Source organism: Neofelis nebulosa, chromosome X, assembly GCF_028018385.1.
Source record: "Neofelis nebulosa isolate mNeoNeb1 chromosome X, mNeoNeb1.pri, whole genome shotgun sequence".
Lineage (NCBI taxonomy): Eukaryota > Metazoa > Chordata > Mammalia > Carnivora > Felidae > Neofelis > Neofelis nebulosa.
The window spans coordinates 114,536,658-114,559,058 of NC_080800.1; the positions used below are offsets into that span (position 1 = coordinate 114,536,658).

The 22,401-nt window shown below is 45.3% G+C and overlaps 1 protein-coding gene across 2 annotated transcripts in view; it reads right to left on the reverse strand.

Annotated features, from left to right (window-relative positions):
- FGF13 (fibroblast growth factor 13) overlaps nt 1-22,401 on the reverse strand; it is a 449,869-nt gene that overhangs the window by 177,133 nt on the left and 250,335 nt on the right. The window contains exon 2 of one of the 2 annotated variants that reach the window (XM_058713518.1): nt 7,462-7,629. The exons of the other annotated variant lie outside the window; for it this stretch is intronic. Within the exon in view, the coding sequence (XP_058569501.1) occupies nt 7,462-7,629 (168 nt within the window). The remainder of the gene's footprint in view (nt 1-7,461; nt 7,630-22,401) is intronic. 2 annotated transcript variants of the gene reach the window in all.

Below are 22,401 nucleotides of genomic sequence, written 5' to 3' on the forward strand. Positions count from 1 at the left end.
TCAACTAATCTTCGACAAAGTAACAAAGAATATCCAGCGGACAAAAAAGACCATCTCTTCAACAAACGTGTTGGGAAGACGGGGCGGCAACGTGCAAAAGAGTGAAACCGGACCACTTTCTTACACCACGCACAAACATAAATTCAAAATGGATGAAAGATCTAGATGTGAGACGGGACACGGTTAATGTCCTAGAGGAGGACACAGGCAGTAATCTCTTTGACATCAGCTGAAGCAACTTCTTACTAGGTATGTCTCCTGAGGCAAAGGAAACAAAAGCAAAAAGAAACTCTTGGGGCTTCATAAAAACAAAAGGCACAGCAAAGGAAACAATCAACGGAAAGGGGTGTCTGTGTGTGTGTGTGTGTGTGTGTGTGTGTGTGTGTACACGCATGTGTGTGCATGCGTGTGTGTTGGGAATGATGGCTACCTTACATGGCCATGAGTTCTAAAGGTCATATAAGTGCTGCCTGTCCAGCATTGCCCTCTCATCACAGGGCACCTCCTAAAGAGGCCCATGCAATCAGCATGATAAGAATGCCGAATTGACGTTGACGTCACACACCAGACCTTATGCCAAGGTGATTTTTTCCCAAGGCAGTGATCCCAACGCTGTTAGCACATTAGAATCACCTGGGGAGCTTTTGAAACACTACCTCTGCCGCAAGAGATTTTGCAGGGTTTTCGTCTGGACAAGTTGTTGCTCAGGTGGTTGGTTTTGGTCTGGTGTTGGACTCAGGCATGAATATTATTTCAAAGGTCCTCAGGTGATTCCAGTGTGTAGCAAGGTTGAGAGTCATCGAAGTGATCTGAAGCAGCGTCACTCAAAGTATGGTCTGCAGACTTAGCGCTGATCTGTGAACTCTTCCACTAAGCACACTTTTTCTTTCCTTCAGCTGACACTGTTTTTCCACAGCAAGACAGTAAGGCTCTCTTGATGAAGAAAGAAGGGCGCGGATTTACATTCTGGCACAAGCTCCTTTTCTCATCACTGACTTGGAAGGCATAATTTCAGACCCAGCACCGATCCACGAACCACACTTTGAGGAGCACTTCCCTAAAGACAGTGGGTGGGGGCCACCATTCATTTTCTGAAGTGTATTCCTCGTCAAAGCCCAGCTTTGACGAGGAATACACTGATGCCCAGCACGATGCTCCCCGAAGTGTGTTTTGGGGACATGGATAGATGTTACGAACAAACCGTGTTTGGTAGCTGGAAGATGTTCGCCACTGAATCGCTCAAAGCAAGATTCCTGATCTGTAAGACTCCTCAAAACCTTTCACATTCTCTTCTGATAAATTCAGACCCTCTACGAGTGGCGTGGAATTTGGGAAATATGTATTTGACCACAGAATCTGTCTTTTCACAGAGATGCACGATCAGTGTTTCGGGAAACATCATTTGGAAAATATCCATCGGCTAATTATTGAAGAACATGTGAAAGAGAGTATAATTAGTCCCCTCATTCTCTTCAACCAGGCCATCAAGTTATCACTGAAAACAAAAGACGAGGTGACAATTGAAGCAGAGACAGCGGCACATTCCCGTGTGTCCCCTTAATACAGGGAGACCTCCACACATTAGGGTTGAGCTGGATTTGGGCAAACAGCTAAAAGTCATTCAGGCCATGCCTTTTCGGACAAGGAACACAGCCTACCTGGCTCCTATCATGCTGGGTCAGAATGGCATTATTTTCTTACGTGGCTTATCAACTGGCTGTGAAGAGAAAAAGAAAACAACAACGAGGAGTCGCTGAGGGATCAGACCCTCAGAAACAATCCCCAATGGATGGATAATGGTTTCAAGTATCGGCACTTGGATTTTCACTTTATTTTTTTTAATTAAAATCATCACCATACACTGTTATTCGGCCAATAAACCACTCAGAGCGTTCTCCCAGGGTGGTGTTATTTTAAACATTAAAAAAAAAAAACCACAAAAAACTTGAAATGGGTAATCAGTGTTGGCTTCGCATGGGAAATATTTGCCTTCAATATTAACCAAGGAAAACCTCAGCCAAGAGAATTGTAAAGGAGAGACCACTTCTTCTCAGGAAAACGACACCGCCAGCTCGATGGAAACACCTAGGCTCAAGTAAGAAAGGAGGCCTGTTGCTTTAGAAAGTGAGTCATCTTTTCTAGAAATGAATGGTTGTTAGTTTCTACTGTAAAGGCCAGCCTGGAGATGGAGTTTAGATGCATATGACTAAAAAGAGAATAATAAATGTCCATCCTGGCCTGAAACTGAATTACTGGCTGTTAAGTATACTTCCTTGATCAAATTATGAGTTTTCCAGAGAGAAGAGACTATCTCCCCAAATATGACTGGATTTCGTGTTTGCTGCCATACGTGGAAAATAGGACCCAAGAGAGAATGTGCCGTTGCTAGTTTCCTGATGCTTTAGGACATAAGTTGTCTATTAAGAATTAGCTGAGGGGCACCCGGGTGGCTCAGTTAAGCCTCTGACTTCGGCTTGGGTCACGATCTCGGGGTCCGTGAGTTCTAGCCCCGCGTCGGGCTCTGTGCGGACCGCTCGGAGCCTGGAGCCTGCTTCTGATTCTGGGTCTTTCCATCTCTTGGCCTCTCCCCTGCTCATGCTCTGTGTGTCTCTGTCTCTCAATAATAGATAAACGTTAAAAAAAATTTTTTTAAAAAGAATTAGCTGACATGCAACAGAGAGGAACACATTTGAATACTTTCTGGGGAGAGGATAGTGTTTATTCATTACTAATCACCAAGGCCTTCAGATTTCTGGCTTTAATTTGGCTTCAATTTGAACCGGTTTTGAAATCCTTCTTGTGACTCTGCAATTAAGCTGCCATTTGCTTCAATGAGCAAAGAAAACTCTCCGGTGCTGTTTTGTCATCCTGCAGGTACTACATCAAAGGTAAGGTGACCCTAAGTGATAGTTATTTTGAAATGAAAAGATTAAGAATAAAGTCTTGTATCTCTTCAGAGTCACCCGAACATACGGCTCCATGTTTCTCTAATAAAAGAGGAATATCCCTTCGATTCTCGTCCTCAAGGGGATGGATATGGAACCCAGTTACATCCGTTCTGAAAGTCAAGACGTTTTCAAGGTATCGAGCATCAGGGGTTGCTTGGTTTTTTATCAAACGAGTGAGCCAAATGCTATTAGACCCATTGCTCTCAAAAGGTTAATTATTATTAAAATGAGGAAGACAGGAGACAACAACGTTGAAGAAAAGCTAAGGATGGAAATAAAGACATTTCCCTTCGCCTGTTTCCTTAATATTCTTCTCCCTTCCTCCTCCCCTCCCACTGAGGCCAGACTGATGATATCCATGGGATCATGTTCTCTTTCTGGTGTAAAGAAACCAAGGCAACATGAGAGTAGCAGTCATTGGCACTAGTTACAAATATGGCCCCTTAACATTTGGCTTTCTTTTGGTTGGTAAAATCTGCCGCACCTCATCACCACTCTGGAGCACAGATTCTCTTCTCCTCCAACCAAAGTTCCTACGGTTGGATGCCTCTCTGAATTAAAAGGTTATAGACGTCCTGAGGGAGATGGAATATATAGATATTTAAATCACAGGAAAGCAGGACTGTAAGAAAAAGGCCAAATGCTTGGTTAAAAAACGGTGGGTGACAAACCCCTGCGCTCCATAACATCTTCCTGTATTGTGTTAACTCCTTCAAATGTACTATTGTAATCAGGATTGTTAATCCTAAAAGCAAAGGCTGGAAATCCATGATTTATGTTTCTCAGTAGATTTTCAACAGTGTCACCTTGCAAGCCCGGGTATCTTGGTGTGATTCTTTTGAACAACCTTCAAACATCAGTAAAAGCCCTATGACTGGCATTTAGGAAGCAGCAGCTATGAGGATAATAGACTGGCTTTCAAAAGTTACTCTAAATCAGTGATTTCATTTTGGCACACGCGACAACGAAAGAAAGAAGAAAGCTACAAGGCTTGTATTTTCTCTTGCCAAAAGGCTCCTGGAACAGTAAGAAAACAAGATTTTGGTAATAACCTCCCCTCTCCATGTGGCTTTCTTACAACAGAGCGTTGTTGGTACTGAGCCACGATAGACGCTCAGACACTCGTATGTGTGTCTTCGGCCAAATTCCGGTACTCACATAAGATTACATCATAAGTGGTTTTTATGGAAATAATCACATCACTGAAAATCACAAGCATTCGGAATAGATTAAAGAACTTATTTTGGAACGGGCTGTTCAGAAATAGAAACCTGGTTTTGGCAAAGTGCAATTTGGCCTTAGTGTATCCTGAAAAGCCAGCGGGATATTTCCGTCCTTCAATGTATGATTTCACGTGCATTCTGAGGTCCCTGGACACAATACAAAAATACCTTTTAAAAGAGAGAAGACCGTGAACCATAAATAAACGATCTGTACCAAATCTCAAGCGCTCATAAACTATGAGAATAATCTGGCCCTCACAAAGACGTCACCAATCAAAAGAAACACCAAGACTTGGTCTATAATAACATAAAAAGAGTTGGTCGGTTTCTATCAATTCAGTAAGAAGAAAATTAATGGCAACTTTATCACAACGGACATAAAGCTCTTTGACCTAGTTTCATCATTTCCAAAACTTACCCCATTCAAACTTTTATTTTCCTCTCAAGTTTCAAAGAAGTTTTCATTTCACGCTTGAGGGTTTATAGAAAAACCACCTCATTAGAAGGGGGTCATACTGCCAAGGTTGGCATTGCACAGATCCTGTCCATTGCCTTCACATGAGGTGGGACTGGTGGGCACCCACAGCCAAGGTCAATTAAGGTCTCATGCTTTGGTACAGATACCATGAGAGGAACTCTCTTCAAAATGCTTCATGCGATATTGACATGTTTCAAGGTGTGGATATAGTTTGGAACTGAGATTCTGTTTGTATTAACGAGGCCTTTCGTTTCTACCAACTGTAACAACATGTTATAGCAACCTTAAGCAAAAACTAATGACAGTACTTTGCGGCCTCGAAAACAAACATCTTCCAGAATGACCACAGAGCCCTTCCAAACCCGCGGTCACTCCACCTCCTGGAAATGACGAGCTTTGGTATCCTACGTGAAGTAGGCATGCTCATTTGTTGGCATAGTTTCCTGATTTATCCTAGATCTCTTCCACAGCACGATCGCTTTCGTCCCAGTCTAAGGTCTTCGGGACCCTGCTAATTTGTACAGAGTGTTTTCATTTCAAGGTCTGGGTCTGCCATTAACTTCTGGGACCTTGTTTGAAGGGAGTACAGCAAAATTGTAAACAGTATTCAAATGTCATTCCAGAAAACCTATAATGGGTCTGATACTATTTACACATCGCCCACAGGAGTGAGGAGGGAGATATTAGCTTCACTATTCCAGGGGACCTGGAGGAGGGCAAGATCAGGAAAATCAAAGCGTACAAGTAAAAGAATGACAGTCACATTAAGCACGGTGGCAGCCACTGAATGTGTGGATGAAACGACAGATTAAAAATTGTCCAAACCTTGTCTAAGGAGTTTAACTGCTACCCGTTCTCTAAAGGATTCTTCATGTCTGAAAACATTCGTAACGGTAAACACAATAACGCTCCAGATGATATTTTGCAAATTCACAGAGCCTGAAAAATTGTATGTAATAAGAAAAGGGATGGGGGTGTAAATTTAGTTATTCAACTGTATTTTCCTTAAATCTGAGTATTGTTAAAACAATTTGAAGTAAGTTTCTAACTGCTTGTTTGACTGAATTTAACCAGGTGCTTCTTAAATTTGCTTCTTTTTCTTGCTCAAATCAAAATTGGTTTTTCAGGCTGATGTGCAACTAGAAAAACAGTATAGCATCTGTAACACGAATATTCCATTATATTATATGTTTAATGTATATCATTATATAATAAACGGTGTAGATCTCTCATATGGATACTGGTTTTATACTTGTAAACACACACTTGTAAGAAAGAAAGAAAGAAAGAAAGAAAGAAAGAAAGAAAGAAAGAAAGAAAGAAAGAAAGAAAGAAAGAAAGAAAGAACGAGATAAAACAAGCAAAACACGCCTCCATCATGCACAAACCTTCGGGCTCTTGTAAACTCCTTTCTTTTAGAGAAAAGAAAGCAGAAAATATTGCAGTGCATCGTATATAGTAAAATAATTGTCACTGGTTGAAAGCTTTTGTTTCATCGAAGCATAAGATCAAGTTGGCATCTTCTGTACTAAACCACCAGAAGATTTCGTTTACTCACTGTAAAGGGGTCACCATTTACATCTCCAGATGAGCAAGGGCTGACATCAGAACTCCTACCCAAAGGAGACAGCTTGGATACCACAGTATGGGCAGTAACAAATGTAAATGCTCTAGTCTATTGCTGAAATACAAATGAACACAGAAAAACGTACACTTCTCCTTTTTTGCCGATGAACATGGAGAACTCCATTTGGAAGCGAGGAGAAGGGAGACTCTGAGGCGTAAAGAACTGGTACCAGAACTGTGGGCTCGAGTCAATTTGGAGTACTTTCCTTTACCCACCAAACTTTAAACAGAACCACATGGCAGTGTTTTTTTTCTAGGTCAGAAAGACAGCTGTAAGGGAGAGACCCACCATGTTGCAAAAGGGCAACTTGAAATAGGGACAAAGTCGCTTTTAGAAATCACACCAGAGCCATTTACGCACAAGTGTATGCCAAAGGACAGGGGCACTTTTTGGTCACTTTCGTTGTCGTTCGCCCGGAAACCACATCACTGGTATCTGACGTGGAGTGGACAGAGGCTGTTTCACAGTAAGTAATTAGCAACATACAGGACACTTCTCAAATGTCCTGGGGTGGGGGGGCGGGGGTGGGGGAAGGTGCGAATGCTCTTTTTAGACCGACGAGGTACTTTAGAGAGAGATTTGTAGCACGGATTGCGGTGAACACGCTATTGACCTCAGTTTACGTTACGGCAAGTGGACTTTTCCAAACCTGTACTCGAGCTGAAAGGAAAAACAAACTACTCATAGTTTCCTTGAGGCATGCATTTCACGATGGCAAACTAAGTAGATGATGAGCATTCTTCGAGCGCAATGCAGAAGCCGTATGGAGTGGAGGAGACTTAGAAAATTTGGGACAATCCTCTCACGATTTCATTTTGGAAGCATCATTCCTCAGCCGACTGCTGTTTCAGGAATGCAAGGTGATGGGAACAGACGTGGCCAGATGTTGGCTACAGGAGCAAGCGACTTCAGCAGCCAAAATGGGGCAATGTCAGGACAGCAGCGGAAAACGCTTTGGGCTACGAGAAGCAGGGGGCTGCCCGCGCGCTGTGCCAGGGATGACTGTGTTATACAGCGTCCCATCTGAGCCTGCATAACACAGTCACCGGCGAGCCAGGGGCCTCCTAACCATGTCAGGGGCCGAACAACATACAGCACACCAGGGGGGCAATGCACAAAGAAAAGAGAGAGAAAGAAAGAAGAACGAGAGAAAACAAGCAAAACACGCGTCCGTGGTGCACAAACCTTCGGGCTCTGTGTTTTCTTTGTGGTGTACTTGCTTCAGCGGGCAGCAGAAGATTTCGTGACACTTAGCACGAAAGGGGGACTCTTTTTTCTTTAATTCCGCAGATTGGATGGAATCTTGCCGTAACATAATGTATTCCTGTGTGCCAGGGGGGGCGTCATCCAGAACTGTGGTCACCACATAACAAAATGAACTCAAGTTAGAGCTTCAAGAAAGCAGCGAACGTCTTAAATCACATCTACTCCCAGGGAAGACTAAAGAAACAACATTCCTGAGAAAAGTTGCAAAGAAAACCGTGTAACAGCTCGCTAGTGGCTCTTTTTTAGGGGCTGGCTTGAAAATAACAAAGCCCTGACTCAACTACCCATCCCTCTGTTTCGAGTTCAGATACAACATAGACATTTGCAGGTGATGTCCACCAAATATCAGCGCATTCCTTTATGCTTCCTTCCTCGGAGAACCTGGCTGGCTTCAAGTGCAACATACACCGGGTCGGGCAGAAGATTCGAGGGCGCTGCTTTATTTAACCTTTGATTTGCAAAGAGAACCGGGGCTGTTGCAAATACTCTTCAGACCTTCAGAACCCCTTCACGAACACAAGGGGTTCCAGTTGCGAGCCTGACAACCAACAGTGGATCTGGATCAAAGACCTACCTGGTTGAGGAGCTGGAAGGCCAGGACCCGGTTCACTAATTTTGGCCTTAGATCAACACCAAGCCCCTCTCGGCTCCCCTTTTCTTTCCAGACCCTTTCTGCATTTCCCAAGCCAAGACTGTGAACATCTAGCGCCCTCTCCCGGAAAAAAAAAACACGGGGTCCGCTTTTACGGGGTCTACTGCAGCATTCTTGAGCCCCCAAACCGCCCACCCAAGGGGGTGCAAATTTGATCCGCGTTGGCAGAAACAGGGAACTGACCCCGGAGTGGATTTTTTTCCCTCTTTCACACCCTTCCCAGTGAGGCCATTCCATTTTGCCAGGAGTGAGTCAGTGCCTCTAAAGCTGTGATTAATGGCAGGCTGACTCATTCTACTCCCCCAAATGCATACACTTAGCATGCATTTAGAAGGACCCGTATCACCAGCAAGCTTCCTATCGGGAGAATCATGCTGCGGTGTTTGTAAACTACAGACAGCCTACGGTTGACATTAGGTGGGACCTGAAGCGTCTGTGTTTGGCAAAACGCTCCCGGCTCATTACCGGCTGGGATTTTAATGACCTTTAAGAACTTACTTTCATGTTCGGGTAAAAATGGTATCAAAACCAACAAAACTGTCAAATTAGCATTATGAGTTTAGAACAAGTTCTTGATAGATGGCTTGTGTGTGGAACTGTTGTCTTCCTTTATAAGTCATTGAATTATGCACGAAGGTGATGAATATTTTAGCTCTCTATTTTCCTCTAGCATTCAACAGCAGTAATCAAAAATATTGTATAGGCACACCCTCACAGTTTTCCTGGCAGAGAGTTCCCTTCATCTACTAGGAATGTGACTATAACTCCATAGAATCTCGTTGTGAAATGCACATCTTTGCTAGCAACAGCTGCTATTCAAAACATTTGCAGCCATTTCCTGCTATGAGCAGATAGTTCTGATAATATAGACACTTATCAAATTCCAGCATCACAGCTGAAGACCGATTCTGGTTTTACCACCCAAAATATTTAAAGGAAACCTCCCAAACTTGGAGCCCTTTAAAAACAGAAACTCCCATGATTATACAGAAGCTGAGAAATTCCATTCTCATGCGCCGTACATAAGAGACGTGTTTTAAGATCAAAGGACAATTGGAGCAGTGAGAAGAAGACAACAACTTTTTGATAATACACGGGGAACTTGTCATTCAGAAGCACTTGATAGACATCAGTACATTGTCTCCCACGATCATGTTTCGGTACCAACAATGACGTCACAAATGGGCATTTCCGGAGATTAATGGCAGACTGAAGCTAATAGCCTTTCGCTGACTCTCCAGCCATCAGCTTTTCCCAGCTGGTCATTAATTCCCAGAAAATGCCTTGCGCTGCCATCATTATTGTTTAATTAGATACAACTGGTTATCTGTAACATACAACAAAATTCTAATAAAAGCGACATGCTGACTGATACAAGAACCAGCCCCCAAATTCATCACGATGGGAAAGCATGAAGGTCACAAAAGTGCAAGATAATTGCTTTCCACAAAATTCTCGCTCTCCTGTTCTTCCTTCAGATTGAATTCAGCAAGTGCGAAAGGTGCCAAGATGAGAGCGTTTAAGGAGCCATGTGAGTAATAACCACAGGCACAGAACATTTCCTTGGAAATTGTGAACATCTGGGAGTTAATGGCTCGGCTTTGGGTCTCAGGCCGTCTCTGCTCAATGCCCCAAACATCAGTCAATTCAGGCAAAACAGAAAAAAAGTCAGTCTAGCAAAAGTGACGGTGTACAGGCAACACCTCACACGGGTCTATCAAATCTTTGAACTTGACGATATTCTGCATAAAAAATTAAAACTATTACATCAAATCCATTTATTCCCAGGGCTCCCTCAAGTAGGACAGTGGCTGTATGTGCAATGACAGCAACAGGATGGACAGGGGACTTGCCACAGGACCCCAGCACTAGGGCAGGTGGGCACCTTAACTGTATTTCTCTTAAAAAAGGGGTAAGGATGCAAAGTTTCCATGGAGCATCAGCTCTATGAAAGGGAGAGGAGGCTCGTGAAGAAGCCAGCTCATCAAAACAGGAAAAAAGAATGCGATTCTTCTTTCCTTGGCTTAGTCTAATGTTTTCTGCCATTTTCCCCCTTCTAGTGCATTTCCTTCTTGCACATGACCGCTCTCTTTTGAAAACCACTTCTTCTGTTCATTTGAACCATTTGTCCACATGTATTCAATGACTTCTGCTACCCTCCCCAACGTTAGATTTATCCAATCTTGGAGGTAGACAGATGACTCCAGTGCTGAGGTAGACAACGGATTTACACAAAGCCTCCTCCAGTTTCAGACATTCAAGATGGTACGAGTGGCCCCTGGTTGATCTCTGGACCATGAGGCCCACGCTCTGAGAAAGGTTGCTGAGCCCCATGACCATAGCTACCGAGGGGCGGGCCTCTGCCGGGAAATTGCACACACACAGCCAGTGCCCTTGGCCTTGATCATCCAGCCCACCTACTCGGGAATTCCAAAGTCCCAAAGGACCGGCCGAAAGTTGGGAGAAGACGAGCGCACGCATGCAAATCCACACATCCAGACACACAGACACTGGCGGGTGGCATACTCAGACATGGAAGGGACAAGAATAAGTGACCTTAGGGGTGAGATGATAGTTAGGAGCACAATTTATGGAAGAACTAGGGCCTGTCATAAAAGGTGTTCTGTTGACTAACCATTCAGGTGGGCAAGCCTGCATCTAGAATTGGTTTCCCAGCAGCAGGACTGGATTGTCACTAAACCATCCCCACCCTCTATGTCTCTCAGCAATCACCAAGATCAAGGACGGGGGGGAGGGTGCGGGGGGCAGCCACGGCAAGGGAAGGGAGTTTAAGTCTAAGCCTGATGACCTGGCCTAAGCTACTCATGTTCACAGAAATACAGTATTCCCATTTTAAACTAGACATAAAGAAAGCAGCAATCTATATCGAAACTTAGTTATTGATAAAATAAAAAAAAATGATCCCAATGCAATGCACCTTTTAAATATGTTTTTAATCGGAGAGGTTAACATTTATCCCTATGTTGACAAAACATCCAGTGGCTTTACTCCATAACTTTTACCAACAAATACAACTTTGGCTACATAAAACAACTACCCGAATATTTACTAGTATCACAAACACTACAAGGTCATCCTCCATGTTATTCCAAACAAAATCTCTTTAGAGACGATTACATAAGGAAAATAAAACTCAGGAAGGGGAAGTAACTAGACAAGTCACAGAGTCATTGGAACAGCCCAGCCTACAAGCCAGGATTCCAGTGTGTTTACCAGCAAACCTAAAGTAAGACTGTATAACTAGCGATATATTAAGAAGGGATTGGGATCTTTAGTATGATTTAGCTTAAAAGATTACCCCTGTCTCCAACAAATTTTTCTTCCTTTATTCAAAGATGGGAAAGCCGCCAGAGACAGCCTAGGACACTAGACAACGCCACACAGGCACCTGGCCCCCTCACCAGGCCACTGTAATTCACAAGGCTTGCTGGCTTTAAGCTGGAAATCGTTAACAAGCCCTCAATTATTGGATGATGTTGTTGTTTTGCTTTCAAGTGAACTCTTCCCAGAGATGACTCAACATACTTAATTAATGCTACATGATTTTAAATCAAAGCAGATCTGAGATCGCCAGGGCGACGGAAACGAAATGATTGGGGCTACCCATCGAAGCCATTACACGTATGTTAGTGACTCCGACAAGCAAATACATAAAAACCCCCATGAATCAGAAAGCGTGGCCAAATATACACATTAGCAAATGTCCTCACATAATGAGAAAGAAGGTGAGGAGAAAATGGAGTAATTGGAGCCACAGGCTGAGTTAGCTCAGGACCTCCATTTCGCCTTCCAGATAACTATCATGCACTTATCTGTATATGATATTCAAGCTTTACCGCCACAGTGGACACGATCAAGATGGCAGGCTTAAATGTACACGAGTAACTTAAGTAAGTAATTCACTGAATGGATTTGAATACTGACGCAAGAACAACTTAAAATGCTTCTAGAAATTTCAGTTGCCTTCTTGGCAACCTCCCCCGTCTCCATTCAGCCCCCTCAACCGCCATTAGGACTTCCTCCAAACTCTGCTTGTTCAGGCTGATTTGTTCTTTTCCCGGCAGAACGAAATGCCGACTCCATCTCATCGTGGCTTCCCACCTCCTCAGTTCCATTATTGCCTCTTCGCTTCTTACTCACGCTAGCTGTTCCACGAGTACCCAGGATACAGTAGGCTTTTTCCTGCCTCAAGGCCTTGTCCTTGCCGTTCACTATGACGCCCCCTTTATGTCTTTCAGGGCTCTACCTAAATGTCACCCCTTCGGAGATGTCTTCTCCGCTGCCTTAGGTAGGTCTGTACTTGTCACATCTGCGATTTGTAAATGCCCGTAGGTATGCCTGTGTGTCTGTGTGCATGGATGCGTGTGTCTTGTCTCACTCTCCCCACAAGAAGACAAGCTCTCTGAAGCAGGCACGTTATTTGTCTCATTTATCACTCTATATGGGGGGTCCAGCATAGCGCCTCACTGGTAATACATACGCTTAAGAATTCTCATTAATCAAATGGAGAATGCCCTCTTTCTTCACGCAGGCTTCCCACAAAGCTACGATAAACAGCTCACTCTAACTCTTGATTTCCGTATTACTTGGTCGGAAATTTATCTTGTCGTGTCTTGGGACAGCTTTTTGGTTATGATCATAGGCTTTTACTGAAAAGGTACGTTGGTAATTATTTTCTTGAAAAAAAATTTTTTTTAATGTTTATTTATTTTTGAGAGGGAGAGAGACAGAGCACAGGCGGGGGAGGGGCTGAGAGAGAGGGAGACACAGAATCCGAAGCAGGCTCCGGGCTCCGAGCTGTCAGCCCAGAGCCCGACGCAGGGCTCGAACTCACGGACTGCGAGATCACGACCTGAGCTGAACTCGGATGCTTAACTGACTGAGCCACCCAGGCGCCCCAGAAAATTATTTTCATATATATGTCTTTCCTCTACAACTTACTTGACTGTAAATTCCCAGAGGGCAAGAACCATGTCTTTTGGCATCATCTTTGCTTTCCCTAATGGCCTACGATGCTTTGCACGCATAAGGTCACTGACTCTCTGGGGGACCTGTGGAATGCCACTTTGCCTCTGAGCCTCAACTTTCCCATTTCAAAAATGAGTGGTGTGGACCAGGCCAGAGTTTCTCAACATCGGCACTTTTGTCATTTGCGGCTGGAAAATTCTCTGTGTTGAGAGGCTGTTCTGTGCACCAAAGGATGTTGAGCAGCATCCCTGGCCTCTACCCGCTACATGCCGGTAGCATTCCCCACCCCCGGCCAAGTGGTGACAACCAAAAAGATCTTCAGATACTGCCAAACATCCCTCCCTAGCGGGATGAAGGCCAAATCAACCTTAGCTGCGAACCGCCGGACATGATGATGGGTAAAGCGCCTCTGGTTTACGAACCTCTTTGTAAAGAGTGAGCGCCAATCCCGGAAGTCCCTTTGTGACCCTTGGAGACGCTCAGCATCCTGCAGGGGTTCGGCACCGGCGGAGCAGAGGGTGCTGTCAGAGGTCCCGCACACCTGCACGGATGCCCACGTTCGATCCCTGCTGCGATGCAAAGCGCACGTGCGCGCGTTTGAGCAGGACTGTGCTCCAGCTTTGTGCCACTGCGCCGCCCTGCCATGTACCCCGCCGAAGTCCCAGCCAAACTGAAGCGCCTGTCACGCTCACCCAGAAGGCTTGTGAAGACACGGCCGGGGGGGGGGCCCTCCCTCAGAGTTTCTGATGGAGGCGGTCTGGGCCGGAGCGTGAGTATCCACCCCCTAACCCGTTCCTACATGCTGTTGACGCTGCTGGGCGAGGATCACACGTGGAGACTGACAGCCCCAGCTGCTTGGTTGGGCCTCTCCCGGCCATCTCTGCCTGTCTCCATTGTCCCGGGCCCAGTGCAAACGCCATCTAAGCCAGTGGTTCTTGGCTGTGGTTGGCCATTAGCGTGACCTGGGAAACTTTCAAAGACTAAGAAACCCATGGTGCCACACCAGGTCGATTAAGCCAGAATCTCCAGGCTGGGGCTGGAGCACTGGTAGGTCCCCGAGCTCCTCAGCTGGTCCAACTGCACCGTTAGGGTTGGGAATGACTATTTTAAGCCTTTCCACACTACGCTCAGTGAAAAGTCCTCCCCCCCCCTCCCCTGCCGGAAGGAGGTCTCTGGCCCCTGATCGTCTTACTCTTGCCATTTCCTTCCACATCTCAGCCCAGCATTGCCACATACCTCTGTGTGGGTGGGCTATGCGCTGTGTAAAACTACACGGCATCCCCACACAGCAGCTCCACTCTGGCCTGAGCAACACGGTGGTTTGTCCGTAGCCCTGCCATAGCATGAATCCACCCCTGCCCTGTGTCCTCATTCTTTTTTTAAAAGTATTTATTTTGAGAGAGAGAGAGAGAGAGAGAGAGAGAGAGAGAGAGAGAGAGAGAGAGAATCCCAAGCAGGTTCCACGCTGTCAGCACAGAGCCTGATGAGGGACTCGATCCCATGAACCCTGAGATCATGATGAACCCTGAGATCATGACCTGAGCCGAAATCAAGAGTCGGATGCTCAACCGAGCCACCCAGGCGCCCTCATTATTTTTCATTGTGACTACCTCACTAGCCAGTTTTGCTGAATCGAGTCAAACTAAGCTCTATCCTTATTAGCACCCCTCAAGGTCACTGTCTTGGGCTGGTGAGAACATGTGTATCTGGCCTGAATCCAGTCCTTGATGCTCCATCTTGCACCCTGGTCCCTCGTCATCAGCTTCTCTCCTATAGGTTCCTCATCCTCAGGGGCCACACAGCTATTTCAAACTTTACACATGCTACACTCTCAACCACAGTGCAGGCTAAGAACAAAATAGTCACAGAACGAAATGGTGCCCAGAATTCATCGGGAGCTTTGTTGCTGATTGGCTAAATATGTTGGTCCTTCTTTCATGACATCGCACAGTTAAGGGACTTGGGCTACACCTCCCAGAAATTGCTTCCTTGCACCCCGTAATTCAGGGGTTCTCCACCCTAGCTGCGGAATTAGAATCACCTGGGTAGCTTTTAGAACATTCTCGCCCCCAGAGGTTCTCACTCAATTGGTGTCAGAGTGGGGTACGGGTCTTGGTAGGCCTTGAAACGCTTCTCAGGTGTTTCTCAGGTGCAGCTCGGGTGGCAAAGCAACGTGTCTGATTGAGGGAACAAGAGAAAAATTAAAGGCCCAAGTGCAACCACGATTAACTGCAAAGATGCTTTCCTGAGCAAAGAAGGAAGGGCTGTAAAGAAACTAGGACTTTCAAGTGCTAGACCCCTTAATTAAGGAATACAAATGGGTCTCTCAAGGAGAAGGTTCCAAAAGCCTCAGGGAGTGCAAGAAGGTGTATTGGCAAAGGCCTTACAATCCATCTGTCCCGTTTTCCAACCCTGACTCTGAGACCGTTAAGTGGTCTCCACAGCGTGACCGTGGGCAAGCCGTGGATCCTCTTTGTTCACCCTCAAAATGGGATGATAGCTGTTCTTAAAGGAGGGCCCTGACCCCACAGCACAGATATCGCATGGGAGCTTGTTAGAAATGCAGGCTCTTCAAAGCATAAGAGACTGTTAAAAACTGAGAACAAACTGAGGGTTGATGGGGGGTGGGTGATGGGTATTGAGGAGGGCACCTTTTGGGATGAGCACTGGGTGTTGTATGGAAACCAATTTGACAGTAAATTTCATATATTAAAAAATAAAAAATTAAAAAAAAATAAAAATAAAAAAAATTAAAAAATAAAATAAAAATAAAATTAAAAAAAAAAAAGAAATGCAGGCTCTTAGCCTCGCCGAGTTCAGACCAACGGAATCAGAATCTGTCTTTTCAGAAAATTCTGAGGTGACTGCTGCACACCTTAAAGTTGGGACGCACCTAGAACAGTGACTGGGACTGAGTACGGGTGCGTTCCCTTCTCTCCTGAGGCCCAACAACTATCTGGGCGGCATTTGTGGGAACCCCGCCACGGGAGAGAAGAAAGACTTCTGGACTTGAGAGACCCCGGCCACCCCTACCTACCATGACCTCGGGCACATCAATTTCCCAGCTTTTACAGATGACCTAACCGAATCACGGTGTTCAACTCCTAGCGGGGCTGTTTTAAGAATTAAGAGACGATGTGGGTGGAAGCATCTGGCACAACACCTAGCGCTGGAGAGGTATTCCATACGCGTGAAGTACACTCCCTCAGTGTTACCCGAGGCTGAATCCAAGTTAACGTGAAAGAGCCTTTCCCAAGAACATGTTCACCACAAGTCTTGTGGGCCTCCACAAGGCTTCATGCAACCTTCATTTTGGTTTTCGAACCAAAGTAGGGGGAACGGCCCGCAGGAGAAGAAAAGATGGCTGTGCCGCCCACCGAGTAGTAAATTGACTGACAAACGGTGTTTCTGTCAGGATGACACCTGCAATTTCTTGAAGATGTTTCATCGCGACCGGCTCCATCGAAAGCTTTTATTTGGCCTCACTCGCTTTGCTTTGAAGGCAGAGTGCTTTTGGCCATAGTGCCTTCGAGACTGAAATTCTAGGCAGCCTTTAAAGATGGCTGCAAGACGGACTCCAGGCATAGCTTTGGCATCAAATTCTGCGTCTCCCTCCGTGCATAAATAGGGCGTCAGTGGCATCATTCAATCAGTGGCCTTTTTTTTCCAGACACAATCAGCTAAGGGGAGGGTTCCCATATAACCCACTGCCTGATGCATGTTTGTTCAGCCAGCCTTGATGTGTGTGTGTGTGTGTGTGTGTGTGTGTGTGTGTGCGTGTGCGTGTGCGTGTGTGTGTGTGTCTGAGGCTAGAGACATGCCTCTGCTTTTAATAAAAGTTAGTATAGGCACTCCAATTAGGCTCACAAAATGATGTCATAGCTATTATAGCAACAGTCTGAAACCTCAGCCTTTGATCTTAAGACCTTTCTTGGGCAACATCATGGGCTAAATTGCTACAGAAATCCTATTTTCTCCTGTCAATCTCTTCTGTTTTTCGAGCATTAAATCTCAGAGGACTGAGGTTTCCTCACCAATACACCAGAGAGCACACTCCAGCACTACGCCCACGTCCCCCTAGCAAATGTGGTCGTCGACACCATACTTCTTCACATGGCATGCTAAGAGAGTCCTGCACGACTCACTGTCACTATTTCCCTCATATTCCTATTTCACGGTTTGAAGGCTCATCTCTCATCTAAATCTCCTGGCTGTTCCAGGTCTCCCGGGATGTCTTTAGAGCTCAGGAAAACCCACCTTACGGGCTCTGTGACAGCCTGGGATTCCTTGGTCCTAGTGACAGTAGCTGGAAAGCAATAACGTAATGCTGCTTGGAAACGATGACGGGAAGAGTGATGAATGCCATCAGACTCCCCTCTACCTCTCCATATGTCCCCCCAAAAGGCATCTATAGAAAACTTATTGTACTTTATTAGTCAGGAAACACTGCCCTTATTTTCAAGCAAATAGAGTTCCTTTATTTCCCCTTTCTGCTAGGGTTCTGTGATCACATGTGCCTCTGTCACCTACTGGTGCGCCTTCCACCAAGGTGACACGGAAGAAAGTTCACTCAAGTCCATCGGCAGTCCGTCATGACTGACCCTCTGGCAGGAACCTTAAAGCAAATACCAACGTGTGGGCTAGCTATCAAAACCATTTCTCGGAAACAATAAAAAATGTGTATGTCATCGTGGCTTGTGCACCTGGCACTCCACTTAACACGGCTGTGCCAGGGACTTGAGAAGTAGTAAAAGGAGAAAGAAGGCGCCAGGAAAAGAGGGAGAAGGCTCTTCTAATTAACTGATCAAGACGTGAGTCCTGGCAGGTCTTGTCTGATTTAAGATACGCGCCGGTTAAATCCTTCTCTCCCTAGTTAGCCACAAACCGTACGCAAGCTCATCAAAAGGCAGTTAGTCCACTTCAGCTGCAACATCATGTTCATCAACTTGCAAGCTCAAATGGGCCTCAACAACCTCCAGGAAAGGCAGCTCTCGCCTATATGCTCTGGAAGAATTCTTACCCCTCAGGGAGTGAAAAGAGGCGCATTTTTAGCTGATGGAAAGCCTTACCAACAAAATTCCCAACTACAATAGCCAAAATCCAGAAAATAGCTCTGAAAAAGAAACAGTCCAATTCATCAAGCCTTTTCTTTGCACTCAACGCCTGCCACGGTTCCTAACTCCCCATTCAGTGAGCAGGGCTGGTGTTTCTTCTTCCAGCCCTGCAGGAATTACAGATGGGAGACTAGATTGTGCCAGGTTAGAACCCACTCTAAATTTGTTTGAGAAGAATTTCAAAGCACATGGTATTTGAGTTTGTTTACTCTTGGCAACATTTCTGTTTAAGAAAGAGGCATTGCAATTATTTTAAAAGCCTCGAGCCATCAAATCTCCTTAAAATAGCACTTAATGATTTAGGTGTAAATGAATCATAAACACTTAGATTAAACTTCCTCCTCATTCCCTACAAACCCAGCTGGTTAAGTAAGGTTTTAACAAAAGAGCACTCAGCGTGCTCTGTCCTTTTAAAGGTAAGGTCTTCGGAGGTGGGCTCCAAGCTGGGTCCAGTGCTCACATTTAAAGCATTAGGAGCGCCCACGTTGTATATATATTTTTCAGTCTGTTTATTTATTTTGAGAGACACAGAGACAGCGTGAGTGGGGGAGGGGCAGAGAGAGAGGGAGACAGAGAATCCCAAGCAGACTCCATGCTGTCAGTACGGAGTCCCATGAAGGGGCTCGAACTCACGAACTGTGAGATCATGACCGGAGCCGAAACCAAGGGTCGAGCGCTTAACCGACTGAGCCACCCAGGCGCCCCTATACTTTTGAAAGGAGTAAAATAGAGTGCCCGGTGTGGGCCATGCACTTTCACATTATCATTTCCAATATCCACAACAAGGACAATATCGTTATTGTGCCCACTCGGCACAGAGGCAACTCAATGTCGGGACGTTAAGGAACCTGGTCAGAATAACCCAGCTATCAAGATTCAGAGTGGGACTCAATCTCAGGCCTCTACAGTCTATACTGTTATTCACAATGCCATACCTGATAAGCATTTGTATAACTGTGGTAGGCGGAATAATGGCCCCTCAGAGATGTTCCCATCCAAATCCCTGGGATCTGTGAACACGTTACCTTAAGGCAGTAGATGTAATTAAGGTTGCTAATCAGTTGACCTTTGCATGGAGAGGATTAGCCTAGATTATCCAGATGGTTCCAGTGTAAGCATACGAGCTCTTAAGATCCAAAGAGGGAGGCAGACGAGTGGGTGACAGAAATGAAAAAGAAAAAGAGGCAGGTCAGATTAAAAGTATGAGAGGACCCAACCTACTGTTGGCTGGCTTCTAAGACTGAGGCAGGAGGTCCTGAGCTAAGGAGTACACATAGTCTGGAGATGCTGGGAATGGCCCTCACTCGCCAGCCAGTAAGGAAACAGGGAGCTCCATGCTACCAGGAACAGAATTCTGCTAACAGCCCAAACGAACAAGGGGACAGATCCTCCTCTAGAGCCTCCAGATGTGTGTCTGGCTTCTGATCTACATACCGCGCTAAAAAACTTACATGGCTTAAGTCACGAAGTCTGTTGACAGTTTGCCACGGCAGAAATAGAAAACTAATACAATATCCAAAGTTCAATGCTGAAAACCGAACTCGGGTTTATAGCTCATAAGCCTTCTACAGTTATTTTAATAACAACAACCAAATATTTCATGTGGAATTGATGTATCTTAATCTTCAGCCCGAGAAGAAAACATGCACAACGAAGATGGTTTCCTTTGGCCTTTCTATTTTCCGTTCCCTCCACCATATTAACTTGCAATGTTCTTCCAACAAATATGTAATGGGAACCTACTGTATGCCAGGCACTCACTAGTCAATGCATACGGTGCACAGCAGATGGGGGGCAAATGTAGGAGGGCCTGGGTGGTTCAGTCGGTGAAGCATCCGACTCTTGATTTTGGCTCAGATCATGATCTCACAGTTGTGAGACTGAACCCTGCGTCGGGGTCCATGTTGGGTGGGGAGCCTGCTTGGGATTCTCTCTCTCTCTCTCTCTCTCTCTCTCTCTCTCGTCACTCTCTGTCCCCTCCCCCCTCAAAACAAAAATAAACACTTAAAAATGCAGACAAGAACCCCTTGCCCTCCTGGAGTTTACACATCTGGGGTGGAGGGCATACAGGAAACACGTCGGTAAGATGAGTCCTCCAAGGGTCTCTGAGTCACTCGTGGGAAGACAGCTACTCTGACTTTGCCATGTCAGCTTTCTGTCACTGTAGCATAACCTAGCCTAGTCAAAATAATACAGACAGCCTCACTGAGAAGGTGAGCCATGGAGATATCTAGGAGAAGAGCGTTCCCAGCAGAGGGATCAAAAATGCAAGGACCCTGAGGTAGGAGTAGGAATTGGTGTTTTTGTAGAAAACGCAGGAGGCCAGTGTGGCCGGGATTGAGAGAGTGAGGGGGAGAGTGATGGGAGGTGAGGGCAGAAAAGAAATGGGAAGCCTGCTCATATAGGCCATGGTAATAACTCTGGCTTTAATTCTGAGTGGCTGGGAGCCATGGCATGGTTTTGGGCAGAAGAGTGATGTGATCTGGCTTAGGTGCTCAAAGGCTCCCTCTTGCTGCTACGATGGAACAGATTTCAGGGGAGAGGAAGCAGAGAGACCGGTTGGGAGATTACTGCTACAATACAGGCAAGATGATAATAGCACTTAGTAGTGTAGGTAGAAAGGATTCTGGGTACATATTCTAGGAACACAGACTCTTATGAACAGAGGTTCTATCTAGAATGGATAAAGAAGTGGTGTGTATGTGGAGATGTAGACATGTAATGGATTATTAACACAACCACAAAGGAGAATGAGATCTCGTAACTTACAACAACATGGATGGACCTAGAGGGTATAATGCGAAGTGAAATAAGTCAGAGAGGGACAAATATCATATGATTTCACTTATGTGTGGAAGCTAAGAAACAAAACACATGCACAAACAAAAACCAGACTCTTCAATACTGAAAACAAACTGGTCATTGCCAGAAAGGAGGTGGCTGGGGGGTGGGCAAAAAGGTGAAGGGGATTAAGAGGTACAAACGTCCAGTTATAAAAGAAGCCAGGGACATGAAAAGTACAGCATAGGGAATACATTCAATAATATTCTAATAACATTGTATGGTGACAAAGGGTGAGGGCACTTATCACAGCGAGCACGACACTTATCACAGAATTGTTGAATCCCTTTGTTGTACACCTGAAACTAAGATAACATGGTATGTCAACTATACTTAAGAAAAAAAGGGGCGCCTGGGTGGCGCAGTCGGTTAAGCGTCCGACTTCAGCCAGGTCACGATCTCGCGGTCCATGAGTTCGAGCCCCGCGTCAGGCTCTGGGCCGATGGCTCGGAGCCTGGAGCCTGTTTCCGATTCTGTGTCTCCCTCTCTCTCTGCCCCTCCCCCGTTCATGCTCTGTCTCTCTCTGTCCCAAAAATAAATAAAAAACGTTGAAAAAAAAAAATTTAAAAAAAAAAAAAAAAGAAAAAAAAAAAAGAAAAAAAAAGTTCTATCTAACAGTATGCAACATCTAACAACACTATTTCAAACAGATACCTTTTGATGGTAATTCCGTGGTCTATACAGTTCCCAGAGGGAAAATATTCGCTGTAGATTAGCTAATTCTCCTCTTTATAGACATTGGAGAGACATCACCTCACCGTTACCTCTCCCCTGCAGTATCTCACTGGACTACACACATCTGTACAGAATATGATCAAGTAAGTACCCAGCAAACATTAACATTGCAGAAGAGTATTAACGGCGGTGATGATGGAGATGATGGGGATGGATGGGCAGAGATGGCCATGGAGATGACGACGGGCAATTTGCAAAACAACATTCTTGAGAAATCAATTCTCCTGACCCTTTACACCATTCTTGTTTCTCTTCTACAAACCTATTTTCCCTCTGTCGTTTTGTCAAAGATTCCACCAAGTAAATCTAACACTTCAAGTGCTACTGGAGGAAATGAATGGAGAGAAAACAACTGTAGAACTCAGGTGCCTGGACTCCTGGCCCAGCCTCAGAACCTACCCCTTGCTATATAAGTCACACCATCTGTGTGAGCCCAGATTTCCTCAAATGGAATGGACCAGATGATCTCTAAAGTCTTTTCAATGTTTCAGTTCAGGGTGGAGGTGGGAGGTTCTTCCCTCTCCTTGA